Genomic DNA, 26,291 nt, shown 5'->3' on the forward strand with positions numbered 1-26,291 from the left:
TTCACTTCGTCCTACTGAAATCTGGTGACGCTGACAGTTCAGTAAAGATTGTAACCGCCGCCATTTTCGGACGTGCACACATCTGGGCGTTTGTGTGGCCCATTTAGGGCGGACAGCCGTTTGTCTAAACTGGGCTAGGCTTCTCGGAGAATCCAGCCCAAAATCACAGAGCTTGTGCGTGTGCGTGCTACTCGGACAGGACTGGTCTGGTAGTTTTCTGACTGAAATTGGGACAGTTTCGTTCACTTTTGTCCTCCTTTGTTTAAAATCATAAACTTTCATAGAGAACAGGAGGCCTCACATTCAAATTACTGCTAACCCATGTCAATTCTCAAACAAGGCTTGTGGAGCGTAGGCTCCACATGGACCACATACATTCACAACCATCCTCACATTCAGACCACAGGTCAACAACTCAACAAACAAGTTAGTTCCGTTCCAGAATGCACTTATCAAACCAAATGGTAACAACTAGTCAAGCACACACCAGAGTTTTCTTAAGTCTGCGGCAACACTGCATCTTACATCAGACTAAACATTTCAATGAGCTGACTGCATAGAAAAAAAAAATTCTAGCCGGTAAATTTGATCACTTCGACTGAAAAGGAATAGCTAGCCAAGCACAGGTCCAATGCAGCATCCACCTTCTGGCTTCTAGTCAGAACTCAGAACCAGCAGCATGGCACAAAAGCATCTAGAACATGCAGCTTATTCAAATGCATCTAGAACATGCAGCTTATTCAAATCCCTGCAATCAGATTAAGAGTGAGAAATCATGATTGCCACACTAGCTAAACCATTAAGCTCAAAGCTGTATATGATTGGGGGGGGAAAGTGAAAGTTGGACATACAATCTGTTTGCTTTGGAGCTATAGGTGTGGTGTGCAACACTATGGAAACAAATATGTGGATCCTTAATGCTCGCATCATGATCATATAGTTAGGGAAAAGTCCATACTGCTCAAACTATCCAAAGATCAACTCCTACAGTCTCAACTACGAACTGGTTGAGTTATCCCCTAGTTGTAGCTACGAAGAAAAGGAACATTGTACTTTGCATATATCACCGAATCTTGGGATATAGATTAACTGATTTAGTGCTACTAGCCAACCATTGATTGTGCATGCTTTACAATATTGACAGTGGTTGCTAAAATGATGGAAATCATCCTTTCTCATATCACCAACAGGCAAAAGGTAGCAACCATGACTGTTGTTTAAACCACATAAAGCGAACCCAGAAATCAAAAGGTCATGCATGCACACTATAAAAAAAAAACAAGTGAAACACTTGCTGTTCTCATCCAGGATGGCTATCTACATTTTTTTTATAAGGGATGGTTCTCTACATTTAAAATTATAACTACGAGTTTACTGAGCTATGCAGTTAATTGGAAAGGCATTACTATAGTCTATGTGTCGGTATTTTATATCCGGCAACCTACCGAGGGGTATCCCGATGTAGTAGATTGGTCGGTGGGGGATCGCCAGACCTGGAACTTGATGGTAAAAGCAAGGACACAAAACACATATCTATACAGGTTCAGGCCACCAAAGTAGCGTAATACCCTACGTCCTATTTGGGGTGTTGTATATTGCGCCCTGTGCTTGCGTGTTGTTTGGTGTTGATGATTTGGTCCTCTGTTATGGTTCTATGTGGTCTTCGCCTACTGATCTAGGGACCCATACCCTCCTTTATATACTCTAGGGGGTGGGATTCCTAGTCGGTTACAAGGTAGAAGTTCTAGTAAGGTTACAGGGTATGAGTCTTAGTAGGATTATAGGGGAATCCTAGTAGGAGTCCGTCTTCTTCCTTCCTTGCGGGTATTGGGGATTTATCCCTGACAAGCCCCCCAGCGCTTCATAGTCGAATGCAGCAGTCTCCGAGTACTTTTCAGTCCTCGTCGAGTAGTTTAGTGCTTCTCGAGTACTTTGTCTGGCTGAATCTTTAAAGTTCTTCAAAGTTGCCATGAAGCTATGGTGCACTCAAGCCCTTAATCATCTTGATTTTGTAATCTTCATCTTTGCTGACATGGAGAGCAGCGGAAGTCGCACTCCATATGGAGTAGCCTTCGAATCTTAGGTTGAATCGAAAAATCAGGCTGAGGGTCAATAAAATCTTGAATCTTCTTTCATCTTGAAAAAATCAACTATTCGGTGTAGCTTATCAACCCCGAGCCTTGAAATGATTAAATAATCAATCTAAGGGTCTGGAGAGTAGTTTTGCGGTGTCACGCAAGTCATCATCTAAGTAGTTTTGTGGCGTCCAACACTAAGCTTTTAGGCCAGGTGAGCTATAGGAGCCATGTTGAGTAGTTATTGGCGCCCAACCCGAGCCACTAGAGGTATTTCGAGTAGTAATTGGCGCTTAGCCTCCAAGTTTGGAAGCTACCTGAGCTATTGGAGGTACGCTGAGCATCCTGGAGAGTCGACGCTGAAGCTTGACTTGAAAAAGAGATGCATACATTATATAGCATATTTGTAGAATATTGAAACTACTGAAATTTATTCAGTGATAAATGTAAATATTTTGTGTCATGCTCTTGTTTTGGTCATATTTCTCCTAAGTAGTTAGCCTGTTACGTTTAGACTCTTAGTCCTTGTTTAGCCATTGCCACTGCGTGTGAGATCTTTGTCTCGTGTATGCGTATTGACACTGCTTCTACGCGTCTGAGATCTTTGTCTCGTGTACAAGTCCTAGCATTTAGGCATGACAGAAGATCCGAGGCTTTCACGGATTAAGGTGTGTTCTACTCGAGAACATTAGTGACCATTAAGAGTAGATATTGAAAATAAGTAGTCAACATTGCAACAAAAAGACTGCGTGATTACGTATAGAGAGTTTTCTTTCCTTCGGCGAGGAGAGTGCATGTTGTTGCACACATGATTTGTACCTCCTTAGGGTTTAGCCGTTGTGCGCCTTCACCACTCAGTGCACTAAATCCGTGGCCGTAGCATCCGAAATTTGATGTACCAAGCGTGTTGGCGGAGCTTCCGGAACTCAGTACAGAAAATCCATGGCTATAGCCTCCGTAATTCGGTGTACCAAGTCCATTGCTGTCGGTTAACATGCCCCAGGAATAATTGGCAAAGTGTAGCTCTGGAGGGTAATTTCTATCGAGAGGCGTACACAAAAAAGTACTCGGCGCATTACCCTGCATGCGGAAAACAAGCCGAAAAAATTATTGAAATAATTAGAAAAGGTAACTTAGCTTGATTCATGGACGATTGTCGATGAAGCTGCGACAGTCATCGATGAAATCGTGACGGTTGTTGATGAAGCCGACTAGTCGGAGTCGATTTTGACTGGTTGTCGATGGTGTGAAGCCTGCCCCGACTAGTTTTTAGTCGAGATGAGTAGTTTCGCTGGCGTGTACAACTCTTGTGTGCATCCAGCCAAGAGCTTGGCACCTTATGGTACATAGTTGGTGCACTCGTAGTGGATTTACACCAAATTTGACGTCAGTCTGAACTTGCGTGCGATGCTTGAATAGGTTGTGAGATGATCTTGCTGCTAGGAAAATACAGAACCGTACTCCGACTTAGCCTCGAGTAGAAAAATTGCATCGGCTAGCTATTACTGATCGACTCGGATGCGGAGTCCAAGAAGTTGATCTCATGGTGGCGCGACGAATCCAGTCAAAGCTCGCGGTAAAGATAGCGGTGTTGTTACACTGAATATATTAATCTTGATAATAGAGGGTCCTTCAAGCTCGCCCCTGGTCTTGACAATCACCCACCAGATGTCGGTATTTTATACCCGACAACTTACCAAGAGGTATCCTGAGGTAGTAAATTGGTCGGTGGGGAATCGTCAGACCTGAAACTTGATGGTAAAAGCGAGGACACAAGACACAAATTTATGTAGGTTCGGACCACCATAGTAGCGTAATACCCTACGTCCTATTTGGAATGTTGTATATTGCGCCCTGTGCTTGCGTGTTGTTTGATGTTGAGGATTTGGTCATCTGTTATGGTTCTATGAGGTCTTCGCCTACCGATCTAGGGACTCATGCCCTTCTTTATATACTTCGAGGGGTGGGATTACTAGTCGGTTATAAGGTAAGAGTCCTAGTATGATTACAGGATACGAGTCATTACAAGGGAATTCGGATACTGGGATCTATTCGTGACACTATGGAGCAAGGGATCAAGGCACGGTCAAATACAAATTATAATGAAACTTAAATTAGATTTCAGAAAATAGTAATGCACTGTTGAGCAAGACATAAAGCAAATAAAGAGTTATCTATAACACCACTAAAGACTATTAAAACAATTTGTGTCGGTGCAATTGCAACAAGCTATCTATTACATCTTAATAAACTGGCAGCCAAACACCTTTAAAATCCCAAATAGTCGGTTCATCACATAGGAGATCCCAACGCTAGCAAAAAGGAGACTGCAAGCAAAAACTAGGAGGGCCAGCTTACCACTTCATATAGTTGGTGATGCCAATGATGGTGGGTAACCGGTATACGGGGCTGGCAGGGCACGATCACCTTCACCACCGACAAGCCCCTGTCGGACCTTCTGAAACTGCGAAGTCTTGAAATCAAAGGACATACACGAAAATTGTCCTGAAGAACTAACATGTTCTCGCCCTCCTTGGAGTAGTAATGTCCCATCAGGTGCGGTTGTCGCTTTTTGTATGACCGGACGCACGCATGACCCACCGCTTTCAGCCTAATAATTACTTAATTAGGGTATGAAAAAGCATGCATGGAAAGAAAATGCACCGTGAATACAAAAGTTAGTGAAGAGAGCGTGTAGAAAAAAGACAAAAATGATGATGTGATTCACATGCAAATCTAAAAACTAAAAAAGTTATAACTCCTTGTTAGGATTGAACCTGACAATAGTTGGAATGTTACGATAAACGAGGACAATTACTGCTCAGACGCGTATTACAGTAGCTACCCTATCAATGTGTGTCCATCTTTCCAAGAGGGACGGTTCATCTCCCTTTATAGGGTCATAAAGTTACATTTCCGCACACCCGTTATATCCATATCCAACAACTACACCTGGGTATATTCCGTACCGGACAGTAACTTAGCCCTTACTCAAAATGTCGCTTTCATAGTGGGATTAGATTTCTAACCCTATCCGAGATTCTTATTACAAAACTGTCCTACTGTAATGTGGTCCCTATCCCAATCACTTCCTTCTCCATTCGTAAGCTTCGTTGGGGCTGAGCAGCCCCCGTAAGCTTTCTGCCTTCTTCGGTCAAAGTCAGCTAACCCCGGCTTTTGGCCACGGACCCTTTCCGAAGTAAAATTGCCAGGAGCTCCGTGGGGGCTTCAACTTCGGGGACCCTCGCCTGCAAAATTACAGAATGGGAATCTTCGCACTAGTTAACTTCGGATGATTGTTAGCTTCGTAAAAAGGGAAAGTAACGAGGTTAGAGCCGGTTTTTAAGAGAAGAGGTTCCTGCCAGCCTCGTTCAGGGTGCATTGTGGGGCGGTCCCCAACACTCCTAAACCAAACATCCAAATTAAATTTAAGTTACACCATCATGTTTATTACGACGAGATCTTCAAAACAAAACCCCACTTGACTATATTTGGATAATATTTAATTTTTTTTAACATACGGATTAATTAGTTCTAACTAATGCAAACAAATACTTGAATATCACGAACAAATTACTATTTCCTACAAACAAAAAATGGTACGATGCGAAGAAAAATATTGAACATCACGAACATTTGATTGTGTAGGATAGAAAAAACTAAATCATCGTGAATAAATAAATCCACATCATCAAACAACTTAATCTACAAAACCAAACAAATAATTTAGAATAAATCAGTCTAAATAACTAGAATCACATGCAAACTAGTTATTATTATAGACGAATAATTGAGTTTATATGGTGACCAAATATTATAATATCATGAACAAATATTATAATATCACGAACAAATTATTTTTACTGTCAAACAATTCAGTATATAAAGCGAACAAATATTTTAACATTAAGAATAAATAAATCTATAAATGTGAACAAAATGCGTAAACACGTGAATAGATAATTTTATATAGCGAACATATATATCCACATTACAAATAAATTATTTTTGTACAAGAAATAAAAATAAAAATGAATACAAAAGTAAAATATAAATATAAATTAATAAATAAGAAATATAAGGGTGAAAAAATAAAAACCAAATAAATATAATTTTGTATGTCACTTTTGTTTGCATTATATTATTATTTTACATCTGTTTTATTTGCATCATCAACCTTCCTATTTGTAATAGTCAATGTTGTTCAATATTTTATTCGCTGCTTATAATCATTTGTTCGCCATGTTATTTTTTTCGCACCAGATAATTATCTGTTCTATATTTGTTTGGTGCAATCAAAATTAATATTGAGTATTATAAAAATATTTTTTAAAAATATTTCATCGAAACATAGTCAAGTGGGGTTTTATTTTGAAGACCCATTGGTGGAATCAGAATTTATTTTAGATATACGGTTTAACATCTTTGAAGACCCATTGAAACTTTCTTTGCATGCAGTGTAATGTCATTAATTTCGTCCTCTATAGCATGCTTGCACGGCTTATGGCGCCCATGAGACGAATAATGCGTGTCCCATCAGCATCACCAATAATGCGAGGCCGATGCCCCTAAGACGAAGGCAGGGGAACTTCGTATTTTAAAACGCACTGGCTGGCATCCTCACCATGACTTTGCCCATTTGCACAAAAGTGTTGCAATAGTCCACTTCCGTTCCTTTGAGCAACTAAGAACATGCCTCGTCTGCTTTCCCCTAACTCAACGATAGCAAATTCACTAAACCTGCAGCAAGGCTCAGGCAGAGAATTGATGGAGGAGAATTCCATAGTGCTCATGTCGAGTACAAGCAACTTGAAGACTGGTAACAGATTCGATAGGCACCAGTAGAAGCAGCCATATGCGTAGCCGCCAGGTAACAGGCATCGGTACTGCATCAGAGCAGGCATGTTAGGGTCCAGATCGCACGAGCTGGGAGATGATATGGCTCGCCACTGCCTGCTGGCAGAGGAGAAGACGAACGCGACCAGCTTAGACGCGCACTGGGCTATCCAGATCACCCTAAATGGCTGTGGCTGCCCCGCAGCAGCAGCAGCAGCAGCCGCCGCCTCCTCCGTCGCCGCAGGGAGCGAGTAAGACATCGGATCTGCGTTTACTGGGCGCAAGCCTGGAAACGGAGCACCCAGTGGTAATGGGCTGCTGGACGGCGGCTGCAAGGTCTTCAGGGATCGGAGGAAGAAGCACGGAGCGCCGGAACAAGGGGTCGCAAACCGCCAGCATCGTGAAGGCTGCGTCATTGCCCTCACCGTAGTCGACAAGGAAGCGGCCGCGCGAACGTATCGGACCACCCAGAAGCCCGGGTTGGGGAGGAACGAGAATCGGAAGTCGGCGGCCCCGGCGAGCGCGCGGGCGTCTGCCGCCGACGGGTGGGGCGGATCCACCTGCCGGAAGCTTCCGAAGAAGGTGCGGAAGCTGAGGAGGGAGGGCGGGTGGAGCGCATGCAGGCGGCGGAGGAAGGAGGGGCTGGTGATGACGCGGCGGAAGGCGGCGCAGGACGCGCAGGCGCGGCCGAGGTCGGCGAGCGGGAGCAGGATGAGGATCGCGTCGAGGAGGTCGTCGGTGAGGTTCAGCACCTCACCTGCTGGCGGCGCCATAGCGAATCGCGGTGGCCGGTGGCCGGTGAGGCGACGTGGGAATCGGGAGTGAGGTTCTGGCGAGGGGGATCGGCCAACTCGGCCCTCCTCGACAGCACCCGTCAAACTCCTCTCGCAGGCCGGCCGAGTGGCCCATCTCAGCCCACGAAACCCCGCCAAACTCAGTCCCAGTCTCCCAGGCCGCTACGCCGTGAAGCCAGCCAGCCCACCATGATCCTGAGTCTTCTTGACTCCTGACGAAACGACTCCTCCCTATACGCACAATCCAGCGAGGTGCGGCACCTCGGCAACAGACCGCTCCGATGTGGCCGTAGCCGACCTAGAGCGCGGCGAGTAGGCCGCGACGTGGATGCCCTTCTCGGCGCAGTAAGTAACCCCTCAGCGTCCGCTGCTGCCACACGCCCTCTCGAAGTCGAACGGCATGGCGTCCTCCTTCTTGGCCGGGAACGATGGCGGCACGGGCTTGATGCAGACAGGCCAGTGGATCAGGTACAGGTCCAGGTACTCCATCAGTCCATCTGCAGCTGCAGGTTTCTACATGCTCTCACACGTTATATCATTATCTAGAGGAGATGTTAAGGTGCTCGCGGACTAAATGGTTTTGATTTTTAATTGCAAATTTTGCAAGTGCTACGGACGGGAGACTCATACTGCAGGGTTTGGCGGAGGTCCGGGAGCGCGAGGGCCGGATGATACTGCGTGCACCACAGCTTGGACGTGACGAACATCTCCTCCCGGGACGCAACGCGCGCCCGCGCCGCACCGCCTCGGCCACGGCGTCGCCGAGCGGCTTCTCCGTGCCGTACATGTAGGCGGTGTCGAAGTGGCGGTAGCCCACCTCGATGGCAGCCAGCACGGCGTTCTAGCTTTGTGGCCTCGGGCACCAGGGGGGATGCCGCCGTGCCCATGCCGACCACCGGCATCAGCCTCGCGTTGCCCGACCGAAGCGCCACCTCTGGCACCGCCGCGGCCGTCCCATTCGACGCCATACCGATGCGCCTCTCGAATGGAGAGTTCTTGAGGATGCTGCTTGGCGTGCTAATTTAACGCAGGCCAGAGAGGGCTTGACATCAGGTCTTGCGGCTTGCTGCACTTGGTTACACGTACTTTCGCTTTCTCGTAGTAGGTGATGTCAACTGTCAAGCACTCATGAACAACCCAGTCGTTGATCAGGGAAAGGTCATTTTTGAGTAGTTCCTTTGGTAGCGCGTTTGTAATATTCGATCAATCATTCTCCTGAAAGATGCTTGAGAGAAGAATACAAAAGAAGCGATGAACCAGAGTGAGGTTGTGAGTTGTGACACCATTTGATGGCGACTGCACACCATCATCACTTTGGTTGCTTTTACATAGTTCGTCAAACACTTCTTTAGTGCGACTATCATGGCTCCATGGAAACACGTGCTCTGGAAGCTTCAGAAAGAATGCCAACACGGAAGCATCACTGTTGGAACGTATCCAGTGGTGCACTGCTCCCCACGGCACCGCAGACGGCACCAGTACGTGCATAGCGCGCTGCACTGCTAACAGATACAATAAAAACCGAGGCTTATCTAGTTATCTTGTACGGACTAGTAGGTTGTTGCCGGGCTGTGACCTATGAGCAGAGCAACGCACGATCTAGTGCCGGACGGGGAGCACTACAGCACAGTATGGTTTGCATGATACTAGAAGAACGGACCTTCGATGAAACAACAAAATCAGCGCGTTCGGCTGGGCTTTTTGACGCGGCTAGCCCAGCCGTTTGGCTGCCCATCTGCAGCCGTTCGGCTGCCCTCAATCTCCTACCAACGATCTCGCCTTGTTTTCTCTCTTATTCTGTTCCCACATCACAAACTCTACTCTCCCTCTCACCCGCTCTCCCTCTAGCCCGCTCTCCGCCGCCGTCGCTCCCTCCGTCTCCATCCCCAGCGTCGCTCCCCTCCGTCTTGTCGGCCGAGGCACAAGTCGGCCGTCCGAAATCCATCTCGCCGCCTGCGCTATCTCCATCGGGCCACCTCCCGCCGTCTTCACCGTGTCTGGGCTCGCGGCGGCTATCGTCTCCACCGCGCCACCTCCCGCCTGCCGACTCAAGCAAGAGGGTCTCTCTCAAATCTCGCAGACGCCACATCCAGGCTGTGCCGCCGCCATTGCCCGAGGACGCCCCCGATTCAGATCCAGGTAACCTCCATGTTTCAGTTACTGCAATATTTTTGTAGCTTAGAACAACTGGGTTTGTTTACAAATGATGAGGATATTACACTATTTTGTGTGCTGCATTTATTGTTTGCATCCGGAGGTGCACATGTTGCAAGCCCAAGCCTCGTTTATGTTCGATTCGAGTTCGTTTGCTTACTTTCGATTTTATGATTGAGTGTGGGACATCTTTGAACCTTTGTAGCATCTATAGGGTTGGTTCTAGTATTAGGGTGCTGACCTTTTGTATTTCTACCTTTTATCTTCTCTAAATTTTGTCAGCTTCACCTAGTTTCATATGTGCCATGCTACTCTATCCTAGTTTTAATCTATTTCAAGCTCTTTTGGTTGAAATTGCCTGGATAACCAGAAATTTGGCTACTATACTATACTATAATCATAGTAAATGCTCTATTCCTAGTACAAATAAATACTTTTTCATAATAAATGCTGACATATACTTCTTTAAATTTTTATTGGATTAATAACTAAATTCTGGTACTCTATGGAAGTTTTATTGAATTAGTAACTAAATTATGGTACTCTAGCAGCTTCAAATGCTACTGGTTTGGTGGATTGAAATGTGTAGTATTTTTTTTGCTGAAATATACAAGTTAGCATGATTCTGCAATGTTGTTGTTGCACTGGTGCTTCACCATTGTGCTACCTCATGCTTTTGCTTGATGCTAATTTTTCATCCAGCGTCATGACAACACAGTTTCTAAATTTCGGATATTTCCATATAGAAAGAGCAGCTCATGTGTTTTCTCATAACAAAAGATCAAATGTTTTGATTTCCCTTCCCTGTTGAGGTCTTTGTTTGATGTAAGTAGAACATCCCAAACTTTAGGCAAGTTTTATTGGATTAGTAACTAAATTCTGGTACTCAAGCAGCTTGATATGCTACTGGTTTGGTGAATTGAAATGTGTAGTAACTTGTTTCTGAAATATACAAGACACATGTTTTACATTGTTGTTGCTACACTGTTACCTCATGGTTTTGCTTGCTGCTAATTTTGACACAAACTTCTCTGAATTTTTATTGGATTAGTAACTAAATTTTGGTACAATGTTGAGTGCAAATTTGAAGCATTGATCTAACAATATTTTGTTTTGCCCATATGCAATCCTCTGCAGCGAGCCTACTTCCAGTGCATTGTTCCTTCGCAACGGTGCCCACACTGGAATCGTCATCCACTTCTTCGTGCTCTCCCCCACCAACTTGTCCATACAATCTCCGTTACAAACGCGCCAAGACAACTGCTAAGGCAAGTGACATGTTCATTACGTACTGAGTTTGTCTATTTTTATGTCTCCTGCATTTTCTTCTTTGTTAAAAAAATTGCAGCTCCTACCTACTCAAACTATGCATTGTACAACTGGGCTCAGATGGCTAGCAGCCATGCCAATTGGGATGAGGCGACAACAAAAACATTCCTCAACCTCTGCATTGCTGAGAAGAACCAACTGATTGGAGCAACAAGTGCCTAAATAAGTTGGGATGACAACACGTCTACCGCAACTTCAAACAACAGACTGGTCTGACTTTAGACAGCAAGCAGCTGCAGAACAAACTGAGCACCATGCGAAGGTCGTTCATGAATTGGAGGGACCTTCAAGTCCAATCAGGCCTAGGCCGTGACGAACATACTGGTGGTGTTGCAGCTGATTCCAATTTTTGGGCTACCGACGAAGGGGTACATGCTGTCACCTTTGTAGTACTTCTTGTTTATTCAATTTGAGCAACAATTTTTTTCTAACATGTTCTTGCGTGACCGGCAGGAAATTAGTGCTGGTGCTGCCCAGATGAGTACTGCTAAACCACCATCATTCCTTGAAGAACTTTACACGTTGCTCAGCCACACCACCCAAGATAGGGGGACCTTGCTAACTGCAGGAGGTGTCCATGAGGCAACACCCAATATTGGGAGCGAGGACACTCCAACAGACATGTATCTAGACCCCATGGCTGCTAGTAGTGTTCGTAATATGTCTAAAAGGCTAACCTGGGAGGAAGTTGTTGACAGTCCTCCGAAAAAGAAGAGTGGCAGCTTGGAGGACTACGTCAGAGAACTCTCTGAAACTGTAGCTATGACAAGCCAAAAATGTCTCAGCCGTGAGTAAGAGGAGCTGGACCTTGCAATGCAGATTTTAGAAGAAGATGATATTGACGAGGGGTCTAATCTGTACTGCATGGCAATATATTTATGCAAGAATGCAGTGAATTGAAGGGCCTTCATGAAGATGAAAACCAAAGAGGGCCGCCTGCATTGGATCCAATTCAACTGGGAGAGGAAGAACAAGTAGTGCAGTGTGGCATTCGTTGGTTTTATTGTAGTGTTGTGTACTGATGGTTGAGAACAATGTCTTAGCATGTAATGTGGCCTCTGGCCTGAACAATGTGTTGTGTGTGATGTCTAATTTTCCAAGTAAAATGTGGTCCGTGATTTGCATTGCATGTGCATCTATTTCATTCATACGTGAAAACGCATGTGATTTACATTGCATATGCATCTATTGAAAGAAGTTTTATCTTGCTTTTTATTGTACCAGGAATGCGTGGAGGACCATTGAGGACCTATTCAGCCATCCAGGGAGGAGGATAAGGAAGCCATATTGACAGGTTTGAAACAGTTTGTTCTATAACTTGTGGTGGAACTTTTACTTTATAGCCTTATGATTGAACCATTAATGTCTATTCCATGCACAGATTGCTTGCATTATGAGCAACGCTGAGGAATCAAATAGCGACACTGGCAGTGATGCTAGCTCCATTGTATACTAGCTGGTGGGGGTAGCAGCAGCTGTAGCAGCATATGCAGCTGCGAGCAGAAGTCCAGCTCCTGTGTTGAACCCGCTCATGGAGTTGCCACGAATGACCGGACGTCAATGGGTTGAGCTGAATATGCGGGGAAGCTGGAGGTGCTACGACAATTTTCGTATGTATCCTGACGCATTCCTTCAGTTGTATGATATCTTAGTTAATTATCATGGGCTGGAATCAACACAAGGAGTCGAATCTATCGAGACTTTAGCTATGTTTGTCTAGGCTTGTGGGACACAACAGGCTTCTAGACAAATTAGAGATAGATTTGAGCGGTCATTGGACACAGTTAGCAGGAAGATGGCTCATGTGGCAGATGTCATGTTCTCATTCGCACAGATGGTTATCGCTCCAAAGGACCCGTCGTACTCAAAGGTTAATCATAAGCTCAACCCATATGCACTGTTCTTTGATGGGTGCATAGGTGCTTTAGATGGAACTCATGTTCCCGTACAAATTGGGCGTGGGTCACGTTTAGACTTCATTAATAGGAAAGGGTGGCCAAGCTTTAATGTGTTAGCCATAGTGGATATGGACATGCTGTTCACATATGTAGGAGCGGGGAGGGCCGGGTCCAGTCATGACATGGCGGTGTTGAGAGACTGTATGGAGACACCAAATTACCCAAATCCACCTCCAGGTACGTTAGTTGGCTAATTACGTTCATGAAGCAACAATTGTAAAAGTGTAATGTTTTATGTTGTATAGGAAGGTACTATCTGGTGGACTCAGGTTATACAGTTTGTGAAGGCTATCTAGGACCATATCACAGTACGAGGTACCATCTAGAGGAGTTCAGCCGCAGAGCGGCTGAAAGTTTGGAGGAGAAATTCAACTTCCACCATTCGAGTCTTTGCAATGTTGTGGAATAGGCATTTGGCATGCTCAAATCGAGGTGGCATATTTTGCGAGAAGTACCATTCTATGATCGAGAAAGGTAAACAAAGATCATTATTACTTGCTTTGCACTCTACGATTATTTGTTGGACCGTGCCGATGCAAGTACTGCAGATAGGAACATGGCGCGAAGTCCGGATTACGTCGTGTCCGCATGAGTGGCAGCAAATGCTACACCTGATATGGCAAGTGTATGAGATTGGATTGTGGCAGGAATCTCCTTGATGTAGTTAACAGGTATGACTGGTTTTGGATTTGCTTCTATACAAGTTTGCATAGATGTTGGTGATGACTAATGGCTATACCAAAATGGGTACATGCAAGTGGTGATAGCAAATTTTGACATTTAGGCAGCCAGGTAGTGGAATTTGAGCAAACAGACCCTAACAATGGTACTGGATGCCTCGCTGTTACCTCCCTGTAATGTTTTATGTCTATGTGTGTTTGTTTCTGCCATATGTTGTATGTCAAGTATTTTGTGCGGAATTTTTTATTGTAATGAACGTAGAACAACACTGATTTATTGGCTATTGATATGCTGATGGTGGGTTAATTTGATTGGTTGGGTTGCGTTTGCGCCAAAAAATTGAAATCAATTGTGCGCGTTCCCGCCAAAAATTTGAATTCAATTGCGGCATTTTGCAGTACAAGCCAGCTACAAAGAAGCAGTAGATGCAGCGCAGCCAGAAGCAGCCAGCTGCAAAGCAGTAGCTATTATTCAAAAGGTAATCCGGTAAAAGGAGAATTTCTTGGCGAAGACGAGCACCAGCATTTTCATGAAGAGTTGCAAAAGGGAAAACAGATTCATCGAAGATCACATCACGGGTGATATACACACGTCCAGTGGAGATATCAAGACACTTGAATGCTTTGTGAATAGAACTATAACCAAGAAAGGCACATCTTTTTGAACGAAAAGCAAGTTTTCTTGTGTTGAATGGCCTAAGATTTGGCCAACATGCATACCCAAAGATACGAAGGGAAGTATAACTGAGTTTTTCCTGAAGAAGAAGCTCTACTGGCGCATGATAGTTGATGACTTTGCTAGGTAAAAGGTTAATCAAATAGGTAGCGGTTAGAAAGGCTTCGTCCCAGAATTTCATGGGTATGGATGCATTTACAAGAAGAGCAAGACCAACCTCTACTATATGCCTATGTTTTCTTTCCGCGAAGCCATTTTGTTGGTGTGCATGAGGACATGAAACTCGATGAGAGATGCCGATTTTCTGGAAGAAAAAATGCAATCCCTCGTACTCTCCTCCCCAATCCGTTTGCATGGATAGAATCTTCCTATTAAACTTGCGCTCAACAAGGTTTTGAAAGTTATGGAAGATTTGAAAAACTTTGGATTTCTTCGAAGCAAATAGATCCATGTATATTTACTATAGTCATTGATGAAGCTTACATAATATGTATGTCTACCGACACATTCTAGAGCTGGACCCCACACGTCCAAATGGATCAATTGGAGAGGAAAAGTAGACATATTACTAGAATTTGCATAAGGTAATTAATGGCTCTTGGCTCTTTGACAAGGATCACAAACTGAATTATTGCTAGTATCATCTAGGAATGACAACTTATTGTTCTTCAAAACAAGCTTAACAATAGGGAAAGATGGATGACCCAAATGGCTATTCCATCTATACATGGACGGCTTATTGACTCCAAACGCTACTTTATTTGTGCTTGCTTCGGAAGAACTAGAAACTAGGGGATAAAGACCTCCTTCACACCTGCCATGATGAAGAGTTTTCTTCGTTTCCCGGTCCTTGATGAGGAAAAAATTTGGATGAAATTCGAGGAAAAAATTTGGATGAAATTGAAGGAAAATATTATTATCAGAGGCAAGATAATGAACTAAAGCAAGACTTTTATGAGCGCTAGAAATAGGAAAAATGTTTTTAATAAAAGATTGCGAGCTGGGTATGTAAAGTTGAATGACCAATACTTCTAATTTTCATACCTGAACCATTTGTTGTGTGTACTTGATCTTGACCACCATATTTGTCATGTGCCGTCATCTTGTCCAATTCACTGGTAATATGATCAGTCGCACCACTATCCATATACCAGTTAGTGTCAACACCATATGCGGCCAAGCTTGACTTGTTGTTGTTTGATGGCTGAAAATCTTCTTCAAACCGATGCCAACATTCAATAGCAGTATGATTGGTCCTGCCGCATATCTGACACCGGGGTCTATTTAACTGTCCTCCGGACTTGAAGTTGTTGTTGTTGGAGTTGTTGCTGCTTGAAAAATTACCGCGCCCTCCAGCACGGCCGCCTGACCCTCGCCCACGGTTTCCTCCATGTCCACGAGGGTTGAAGCCTCCTCAACCTCTAGAAGCTAAATTTGCCGAGGATTGATAGTGACCTCCTGATCGTTGATCAAACATATCCAAACGCATCTCATAGGCCATGATTTGAGCATAGAGATCATTCATAGAGATTGGATCTGACCGACCCAAAATAGAAGAAACAATAGGATTATATTCGAAATCAAGACCGTTCAGAATATAGGATATCATCCCATCATTGTCGATAGGCTTCCTGGCAATAGCAATCTCATCTCCGATAGCCTTCATCTTGTTGAAGTACGTCGCGATGTTCATGCTTCCCTTCTTGAGGCTTGCAAGTTGCATCCGTAGATTGGTTACTCGTGCACGTGATTGTGCCGAGTACATGTCTTCTAATGCCGCCCAAACTTCGGACGACGATGTCAACGTAGCTACTCGCGCCAACACTGTGGACGTTAGGGAGTTGACAAGATGGACAAGTACCTGCTGGTCTTGCGCCAGCCAGATCTTGTACGCTCGATTGGATACGACATTCTTCTCGTCATCTTGAATTGTTTTCAGTGGTGCCGGGATCGAGCCGTCAAGGATGCCAAGAAGACGAGCACCCCTAATCGGCGACAACACCTGGGCCTTCCAAAGAATGAAGTTCTCTTGCGTGAGCTTCTCGGAGATGGGCGGCCCGAGAGCACTTGACGACGACGATGAGGAACTGGAGGCCATAGCTGCGGCTTAGATGTGTTTTGAGGAAGTAGCTCTGATACCATGAAAGAAACAATGGTAACTAAGTGAACGTGGCTGCCTATATTGGCTAGCCTATGGCTTCATGCTAATATATGGGAAATTCCCAACAAATTACAAGAGTTTGATTACAACATGTGACACAAGATATAGTTGGTTTAAACCTTTCCTATCTATACAATCATGTATCTGTAACTCAAGGTTTGACCAACATATCTATGCATCCAAACCATCACTTTCATTTGACGTGTTAACATAAAACTCTTTTACAACCGAAATATTATCTTTAACATTGCCAAGCCTTCTTGAAATTATTCTCTTTTGTTAGAAACAAGAACACCTCAGTCGACTAAGCCAAGGCAGCAACCTCTCTTAGCCACCCTTTTCATTTACCCTTTTTCCCTTTGCAGGAATTACTTCAGATCCTGGTGAATTAGGCCAATCTAGAGGAGCATGATCTTTGGTCAGATACATGGGGATCCTATGTTTTCTCATCAATAAGGCATGTTTCATAAAATAAAATGGTTGTGCTACGCGATATATGGTTTGCCCGACCGTAGGGCCACCTCCGGCACTGCCGCCATCGCCGCCATCACAACATCGCTGTGGATTCCATGCTAGCCGATGTGCTCGATCTGAAGGTTAGATGTGTGTGTGTCTCCCCCTGCAATTATATTGGGCGTCCTCGGTGTGATGAGCCTATGCCAGCCGGCCGCTTTATGTATCGCACTACACGGTGAATTGAGGGCTGGTGGACAGGTGACATGGATGCGTTCGAATCCTGACTTGCTGCGTTGGCTGAGCTTTTAGTACTAGGATGGAGAGTTCTTTGTGAATAAGATGTTGCGCTGATTTGCTGACGTCACGCGTTACCCTTGCACTTGGTGAAACTTTCGTTTTTCCGTTACAAAGAAATTATACTTTTGCAGGTGAATGCGTAACAGATGATGTCATCAACCACTCATGAATGACACGGGCGTTGATTAGGGCAAGGTCTTTTAGTTGTGCTTAGGAAGAAAAAGGTTTGCATGTAAGAGACTCGTTCAAGAAGTCTCCTGCAGCTGCTTGATGATGGTGATTGCGCACCGGCAGTTTGGGAGGTTAGGGCCTCTTTGGACGTCACATTTCAAAATGTGCTAATTACAAAAAAAGTTATATGATTGGAATGTCTTGGCACCTTGAATCCTAATATGTCAAACATACCATTTTGTAGAGCATCTAGTGATGATAAAAGTATATAAACAGTGCCTCAAGCTAAAAAAGAATATATGTTAAAAAAGCTAAAAAAGAATATACTTACACAACCATTTGAGCTGAACAAATTCTCCACCCCCGTGGTCCCTATAGGTTGGACAAAGCCATGGAGTTAGTGTTGGACAAAGCACCACGCAGTCGATGTTAGGGCATCTCCAACGGCCGGCTACGCCGCCAGCTGAAGAAATTTTTTACTCGATGAACAGTAGAAAAAGCGGTGCACTGGCGCGGAGCAAAGCGCATGTCTCGCACGACTCCCGACGGCGTCTACCGCCGGAGACGAAGGGAAGCCGGCAGGGGTGGGGGCGTCGAGGTGATGGTCAAAGACGAGGACGAAGCAGCGGCGGTGGCACGTCAGATCTAGCGTGCGCGTGTTGGACCATGCTGGGCCGTGTGATGCTTGGTCGTTCTATCTTCCATTCGATTTATAGAAGCCTCAAAATAGTGGGCATGGTGGAAGAAAACGAAGCAAAACTCTCTGTCATATCTGGAAAAAACAGCGACATTCAGAGAAGAAATACTAGTACTAGCTAGCACTTATGGTCACCAATCATTGAAGAACTAGTGCTATATGAAATTACAATGAATTCATATTTTTATATCAAAACGAAGTCTGGAAATGGTGGCTACAATACTTACTGAAATGAGTGAAGATGGGAAATAACACCGACACGCAGCAGTACAAACGATGGAACTACCTTATTCAAATGCACTATATACGTACATGCTAATAGTGACACCTGAGTTTATGATGCGTAGTTCTCCTACACGTTCGAGAAAAAAACAAAGTGATGCCGGGCGGGGCATTTTTCAGTGCCCCTACTCTTCAACGTTCAGATCTGCTGCATCAACTGAAGTGAATTCGCCCTCTCGCGAGAACAAGTCTGTACCCTTTACAACCTTCTTCTGCGGGATTTGGCTGATCTTGAGCCGGTCCTCGTCAGTCAGCTCCCAGTCGAAAATCTCTAGGTTTTGCTTGAGCCTCTCCATGTTGTAGCTCTTGGCGATGGACGTCACTCCCTGCTCATATATCCATCTCAGTGACACCTGAAGTACAAGATCGAGCGCACTGTAAGCAAGAAAGGGATACATGCATAGAACTGAAACGGAACTGTGGTCGCAGGATTGCAGCAGGCTTTTACACAGCGTACCTGTGCGATGGTTTTCCCTCTTGCCTTGGCAATCCCGGCGAGCACATCGGACTCCAGCACGGCGTTGCCCGTCCCGTCCCAATTCTGGCCGCCCAGCGGCGAGTAGGCCGCGACGTGGATGCCCTTCTCGGCGCAGTAACCCCTCAGCGTCCGCTGCTGCCACACCGGGTTCAGCTCCACCTGGTTCACCGCGGGAGGGATCGTGGCGGCGGCCAGGACCTTGTCGAGGTGCTTGGTGGTGAAGTTGCTCACGCCGATCGCCTTGGCGAGCCCGAGCCGGTGGCACTCCTCCATCGCCAGCCACACGCCCTCGAAGTCGAACGGCATGGCGTCCTCCTTCTTGGCCGGGAACGATGGCGGCACGGGCTTGATGCAGATCGGCCAGTGGATCAGGTACAGGTCCAGGTACTCTATCTGCAGGTTCCTACATGCTCTTACAAGTCGCATCATGATCATCAAGGGGAGATGTTAAGATGATCACGTTTAATTGCAAGCGCTACCGGGACGGGAGACTCTTACTGCAGGGTTTGACGGAGGGCCGGGAGGACGAGGTCCGGGTGGCACTGCGTGCACCACAGCTTGGACGTCACGAACAGCTCCTGCCGTGACGCGACGAGCCCGCGCCGCACAGCCTCGGCCACGGCGTCGCCGAGCGGCTTCTCCGTGCCGTACATGTAGGCGGTGTCGAAGTGGCGGTAGCCCACCTCGATGGCAGCCAGCACGGCGTTCTTGGTGGCCTCGGGCACCAGGGGGAATGCCGCCGTGCCCATGCCGACCGCCGGCATCGGCCTCGCGTTGCCCGACCGCAGCGCCACCTCCGGCACCGCCGCCGCCACCGTCGCCGTTCCCTTAGACGCCATGCCGATGCGCCTCTCGGATGGAGAGCTCTTGTGGATGCTGCTTGGCGTGATAATTTAAGTATTAGATGGTCTTGCGCTTGCTGCACTTGGTTACACTTTCGCTTTCTCGTAGTAGGTGATCAAGCACTGTCGTTGATCAGGAAAGGTCCTTTTTGAGTAGTTCTTTAGTAGCGCGTTTGTAATAATATTCGATCAAGCAATCTCATGAAGATGCTTGAGAGAAGAATACAAAAGAAGCGATGAACCAGAGTGAGGTTGTCAGACCATTTGATGGCGACAGCACACCGTCATCACTTTGGTAGCTTTTTACAGAGTTAGTCAAACACTTCTTCATGCCACTATCTTGGCTCCATGGAAACAAGCGGGCATTTGGTAGGCCGGACCACCCTTCGGCTAGGTCAGATGGTGCAGGTGGTCATGATTGGTAGCCACGACAGGGTTGCAAGCTAGGCTCAGTGTATGCAAAAGAGGATTCCCAGCCAGCATCGCGTGGAACGCCAAGATCAATGTTCCACGCGGTGCAAGCTCGAAGCAGTCGTTCGCGTCACCCTATTTCGTTTTTCTCAAGCAACACACATGCTCCGGAATGGGCGGAGGCCACGGCGGCGTGCCGCGGAGGGGTGGAGGCGTGCGGTCGCGGAGAGGTGCTGGGGCTGCAGAGGAGCACAGCGTGGGGGCCGAGCTAGCAGCAGCCACGGCGGCGCACGGAAGAGGCAGTCAGCAGGGGTTGCCGCCGCGGGAGCGAAGTTGCGTAGGGCCGCAGCGGCCTGGAGGAGGCGTCCTGCAACGACTGCATCGGTGCACGGAGGAGGTGGCCTGCGGGGGCTGTGGTGGCGCTCCCCCACCAGCTCCCGAGGCTGCCGTCTCGACCACCAGCATTCGCCATCGTACCCACCGCCGGCGCCCACAGCCCCATCCCTACCCGACGCTCGTGGCCCCGTCCCCTCCTCCGGCGCCCAAGGCTACCATCCCCGCCACACGCTTGAGGCTACCATCCTACTGGGCACCTGTGGCCGTCCTCCCCACCACGCACCCACGGCTGCAGTCTCCACCACCGGGCGGCCGCCATCCCTATGTCGTGCCCCGCGCCCCCCTTCCCCACTACTGCCCGGCTGATGCTCATAAAAGATAGTGGTAACTCTGCCACATCCACAGTACAGGGTTAGCCTACTTCGTCGTACAATATATCAAACAGAATCCAGATTTATGGGGTGCAATTTCAGAACTGTAGGCTCGAGCGAGCCTGGCTGAGGCAGTTCAGGCTGGCAAAAGCCCCGAAGCTTAAGAAAGAATGCCAACACGGAAGCATCACTGTTGGAACGTATGCTGTGGTGCCGTGGGACTGTTGGAACGTATGCTGTGGTGCACTGCTACCCACGGCACCAGTACGTGCATAGCGCGCTGCACTGATAACAGATGCTACAAACCGAGCCTTATCTTGCAGTAGGTTGTTGCCGGGCTATGAGCAGAGCAACGCACGATCTAGCGCCGGACGGAGAGCAGTGCAGCACAGGACACATTCGAACAGTAAGAGGTTTACATGATACTCGAAGAATGGACCTTCGATGAAACAGCAAAATCAATTCCAGTCACCACTGCAATGCAAAGCGATTCGAGACGTCCAGTCAATTTGACAATGTATATGCTGCCATTTTTATTCTGTTCTGCGAGGTGTACTGACAATTCAAATTTCAAAGTGACGGCATGGCTTTGCAGGAATTCCGTCCTGCTTTCAGGACATACCATATCAAACAACCAGTACCATAAAATTTTCAGAACACTGCAACTGGATGGAGATTTTCAGCTACATTTCAAAAATATCAAGCTCGGCAAGATCCACACTGGAGGCGCCTTCGGGGCTAAGGATCCCATGACTCTGACCCTCTTGAGTTGCGGTATCTGACTAATCTTGAAACGGTCTTCATCGCTCAGTTCCCAATCGAAGATCTCCATGTTCTCCTTGAGCCTCTTCCATTTTTTTTAACGAGCCAGCAGGAGAGCTGCTGCTATATTAAAAGAGAGGAAAAACCCGACAGGCCGTATACAAACGTACACTCGCATCCCCAAAACGGGGAGGCAGAACTCCGCTATGACAACTAGTACAAAACGGACGCCTATCCTGAGAGAAAGTCCCCCAAGTGTTTAGCTCCCGCAGCGACCCATATCGCAGCTTGGTTCTTGACGCCGTCGGTTATCTGGATAACCGTCTTGTCTTTGTGTTGGAAGACTCTCTATTTTCTCTCTAGCCAGATCTTCCAAAGAACGAGGATAATGAGGGTCCGCAACCCTTTCCCCCGTTCCCCCGGTCACCGGACTAGCCAGCGTAGCTGTCCACCAATTTTAGGCTCTTGACAACCATGCTGGCACCTTGCTCATAGATCCACCTCAGAGAAATCTAGGGGGAGAAGGGAAAGTAGTTATGCTGCTAGTGCTAGGTGCTATAACATCATTGCAGAAAAAAATCCAGGGGACTCCAACATATTAACACTGTATTATATGGTTTTGCCATGCTGTTGTGTAAAAGTTTAGAGTTCTCTTAGGGCTTCTACACTCGCTCAAAAAAAAAAAACTTTGCTAAATTTGAGCACATCATGTGCTCTGCCAAACTTTAAATTTTAAAACCTTCTTTTTTTTTTAAGATTACAAATTGCACAAGCCTAGTTAAGAACTTAAGACACTATGCGGTGCTACACCAGCAGCTACTTATGAGAAAGCCTTCGGAAATGCTGAAACATTACATGAACTGAAATGATTGGTTAACTTTGACCAAGATTCATTGAGAGATATAGTTCGTACCTGAGCCACAGACTTCCCTCTAGCCTTTGAAATCTCTTCCAGAACTTCAGACTGCAGTACTGCATTTGACATGCTTTGGCCTCCAAGGGGAGAATATGCAGTCACATGAATACCCTTATCTTTGCAGAACTCAATTAGCTTTTTCTGCTGCCAAATTGGATTCATTTCAACCTGCAAATGTCATAAATACCAGTGCTGTAACATGTCAGATGATATGGCATAGGTATGATCGAGGCTATACCATATACAAAGTTGTAGGTGGGGATACTCATCCCCCATCGTTTGTGTAAAAAAAAGTTATTAACAATTGAGAATTCATTAAACAGTCTTCAAGTTCTATATCTAGAAGTAAACTTAATATCATATTGGTCTGTTCTTCCTTCATACGGAATATTATTTCACGCATACTACCAATTAAAAATAGATTACAAAATCCTGAAAGCAAAGACTGACAGCTAACGAAGGTTACTGCAATTTCCATCACTAATTATCCAGTTGACCAATACAAACCTGATTAACCGCTGGTGGGATCTCAGCAATGGCAAGTAGCTCTTGCAGCTTCGTTGTCGTGAAATTGCTGACACCAATCATTCTAGCAAGAGGCCAAGCCGATGGCATTCCTCCATCGCCCGCCACACGCCGCTCAAGTCCATGGGCATTATGTCCTCCCTTTTAATTGGAAACTGGGGCTCGCCGGGCTTTGCAGCCATTGGCCAATGAACCAGGTACAAATCAACGTATTCCATTTGAAGGTTCCTACAGATGAAGAGGTGAGAATCGTGATTGCCACAAAAAAAAACACCAATTTTAGTTTTATGAGTTTTAGTACTCCAGGCTTCCAGCTAGCAGCTACTGCAGAATTGCTGGGTTGGATTGCAACAATTTTGTTTTAATTTTCAAATTCCTTTCGCCTGTTCTTTAAAGAACCAAGATTTGAACCACAGAGAGTTTAGTAGATTCTAGTAATTGAAAACCGGATCTCTAAAAAAAATAGAAGCAAGCAAATTTTAAGCTCAGGAAACTTACTGCAAGCTCTCCCTGAGGGAAGGGAGCACGAGGTCCGGATGGCACTGCGTGCACCACATCTTGGTTGTGACGAATACGTCCTCCCTGGATGCCACGATCCCGCGCCGTGCCGCCTCGGCCACGGCCTCACCGACGGCCCGCTCGGAGCGGTAGAGCACGGCGGTGTCGAGGCGACGGTAGCCGAGCTCTAGCGCGGCGAGGACGGCGGCCCTGACGTCTTCCTCCACGAACGGGAACGATGCCGTGCCAAGCCCCACCGCCGGCACCGGCCGGCCGGCGGCGCCAGCTAGGAACTCCGGGATCTTGGGACAACCGGTGCCGACCCTCCCTGTTTATGATGCCATGGCCGGCGTCGCCTGCGTGTTCCGCGTTCTCTCTTTGGACAAGAGCTAAATTGAAAAGGAGAAAGAAAGTTGTCTCGTGAGTCGTGACGTGACGCGTGTCCGGCGAGCCCCCCTCTCGGAGAAGAAATTTAAGGACAGCAAACCAAAAGAAGCCAAACTGAACAAGAGACTGCTAGTAAAGCGTCCAGCGCGCTTGATGTTCCAAAGCCTTTCTACTTAGCTCGTCTCCATATCGGCATATCGCTAACACTCCACTACATGGATTGCAGCCCCGTCGTTGCCTGACCAGATGAAAACATGGCTAAACAATCCTGCTCCGAATCCACCTTCCTCTCATTCAAATGATTTCTAACCCATGCCAATCCCAAACCAAGCTCGTGAAGCTTCACATGGACCATATACAATCACAACCTTCCTCATTTTCAGACCTCAGGACATCAACTTAACGTACAAAGCTTCTGCGCATCTCAAACCAAATGGTAAATTGGTAATTAACCACCCATCAGTTCAGGTAGAGATCAAACGGTTCAATCGCTAACATCACAACCAGAGTTTTACTAAAAGTATGCGGCAACGCTGCATCTTACATCAGACTACTATAGTACTAGACATTCAATTGAGCTGGCTGCATAGCCAAATATCCTAGCTGGTAAGTATGATCACTTAGACTGAAAGGAACAACTAGCCAAGTAACCAACCACAGGTCCAGTACAGCATCCACCTTAGAACCAGCAGCATGACACAAAAGCATCCAGAACATGAAGCTGAAAATCCCTGCAATCAGATGAAGAGTGAGAAATCATGATTGCCACACTAGCTAAACCGTTAAGTTCAAAGCTGGACATGACTGGGGAAAAAACTGAAAGTTGGAGAGACATGACTGGGCAAATGTCTGTTCTGAAGATTGGTTAGAACACGACTCCTGGGTTGATCGGCTTCCTCCGTGTCAAGGTCGACGACAGCAATCTACGCACAACAAATGTGTGCTTGACCGCCGCTTCCCTACCTGCAGCTACGGACAGGGCCGGCCACGCGGCGCAGAGGAAGAGGAGGGCTGCTGCAATGGGAATATCTTAGTATTCATCTTGCTTGGTACTGTTTCCTCTACGGCTCTACCATGTTTCTTCTCTAGAGACTGTCATGTACGAAAATCTTGACATCACCAATGGTCTCCTATACAATGAAGCACGCGGACTTCGTGAGCTCGACCGCCTGTTACCGTGACGCCAACCATACTCCCTTTGCCATGGCCCATGACAACAGCGGTGGCGTCGACAAACTTTGCCGGAATCCACACTCAAGGTTGGTGGATTAACCACCAGATATTATCATGTCTTTACTGATTCAGCCCAACTAGCTTTCCTGCTGCTCTGAAGTTGCTATCACTTGATTTGCTCCATTCATGGGACGCAATCCAACAGAATGTTCAGGATTTGAGGCATTGTTAAACGCACTTGGCATTCGGCCCGATTTTTCTGTAGATGATTATGCGCACGTCCGGGGGAATGGAGGCACGAAGAAGGTTTCTTCAGAACAAAAACTGGTGGTAAGATCCGAAGCAAACGCACTGACGAGGCATGTCCATCAGCATCCTGCAGCTGCAGACGATTACCAGCCACGGTACGTGCTCGCCTTCGTACAGCCTGGGAGGAGAGTAGGAGACCACTGCGAGGCGCGTACCATGTCGGCCATGCCCAGCCGGCAGCCAGCGCGAACGCAGGCGCCTGGACCTTAACCGGCGAGCGGCGCGCGCCTCCGGCTTACCCGGTCGTAGCTGCGGGAGCAGAGCAGCGGAGATGTCGCTGGTGCTAGCCCTTGAGCAAGATGAGGCCTCACGATCCCCGCCGGGACAGAGCGCGGCGGTGCCGACCACAGGAGCAAGGATACGGAGGCGGGTAGCGGCTGGAACGCGGGGGCGCTCCGGCGAGCCGAGGACCCAAGCAGAGGAAGCGCGGGTGGACGGTGGAGGCCCCTTTACCAAGCCCGTGGGGGACGGTATACCGTCCACCCCTTGAGTTCCTGCAGCCGTTCGATCGGGCATGTGCGGCCCGGATGCGGCTCAGTTCCAGTCTGACTCGGTCGGCTCAGTTCCAGGAGGGCAGGAAGGAGCCCCTACAACCCGCTGCTTGAGGTCGCCGGCAGCCTGTGTGCCGCCGTGTCGTCGCCGCCTTGCGCCGAGCTTTGCTGACGAACGCGTTCATCTGCGGCGAGGACGTTCTGGCGCCACGCCGCTACGCATCGT

General features: G+C 47.0%; 1 protein-coding gene and 1 pseudogene across 2 annotated transcripts; both read right to left on the reverse strand.

The window, feature by feature from the left end:
* Positions 1 to 18,377: 18,377 nt before the first annotated feature.
* On the reverse strand, positions 18,378 to 19,925 carry LOC101775059 (non-functional NADPH-dependent codeinone reductase 2). 2 transcript variants are annotated; one of them, XM_022827967.1, is made up of 3 exons: positions 19,543 to 19,925; positions 19,024 to 19,456; positions 18,378 to 18,919 (listed from the first exon to the last, which is right to left on the reverse strand). In XM_022827967.1, the coding sequence occupies exons 1-3, from the start codon at positions 19,881 to 19,883 to the stop codon at positions 18,692 to 18,694; spliced, it is 1,002 nt and encodes a 333-aa protein (XP_022683702.1). In that variant the 5' UTR covers positions 19,884 to 19,925; the 3' UTR covers positions 18,378 to 18,691. The 2 variants fall into 2 exon arrangements, with proteins under 2 accessions (XP_022683702.1, XP_022683703.1); XM_022827968.1 differs by having other exon boundaries at positions 19,024 to 19,447; positions 19,543 to 19,923.
* Positions 19,926 to 21,492: 1,567 nt separating this feature from the next.
* LOC111257956 lies at positions 21,493 to 26,090 on the reverse strand (annotated as a pseudogene).
* Positions 26,091 to 26,291: the final 201 nt, after the last annotated feature.

The sequence above is a fragment of the Setaria italica genome, chromosome VII (genome assembly GCF_000263155.2).
Source record: "Setaria italica strain Yugu1 chromosome VII, Setaria_italica_v2.0, whole genome shotgun sequence".
NCBI lineage: Eukaryota > Viridiplantae > Streptophyta > Magnoliopsida > Poales > Poaceae > Setaria > Setaria italica.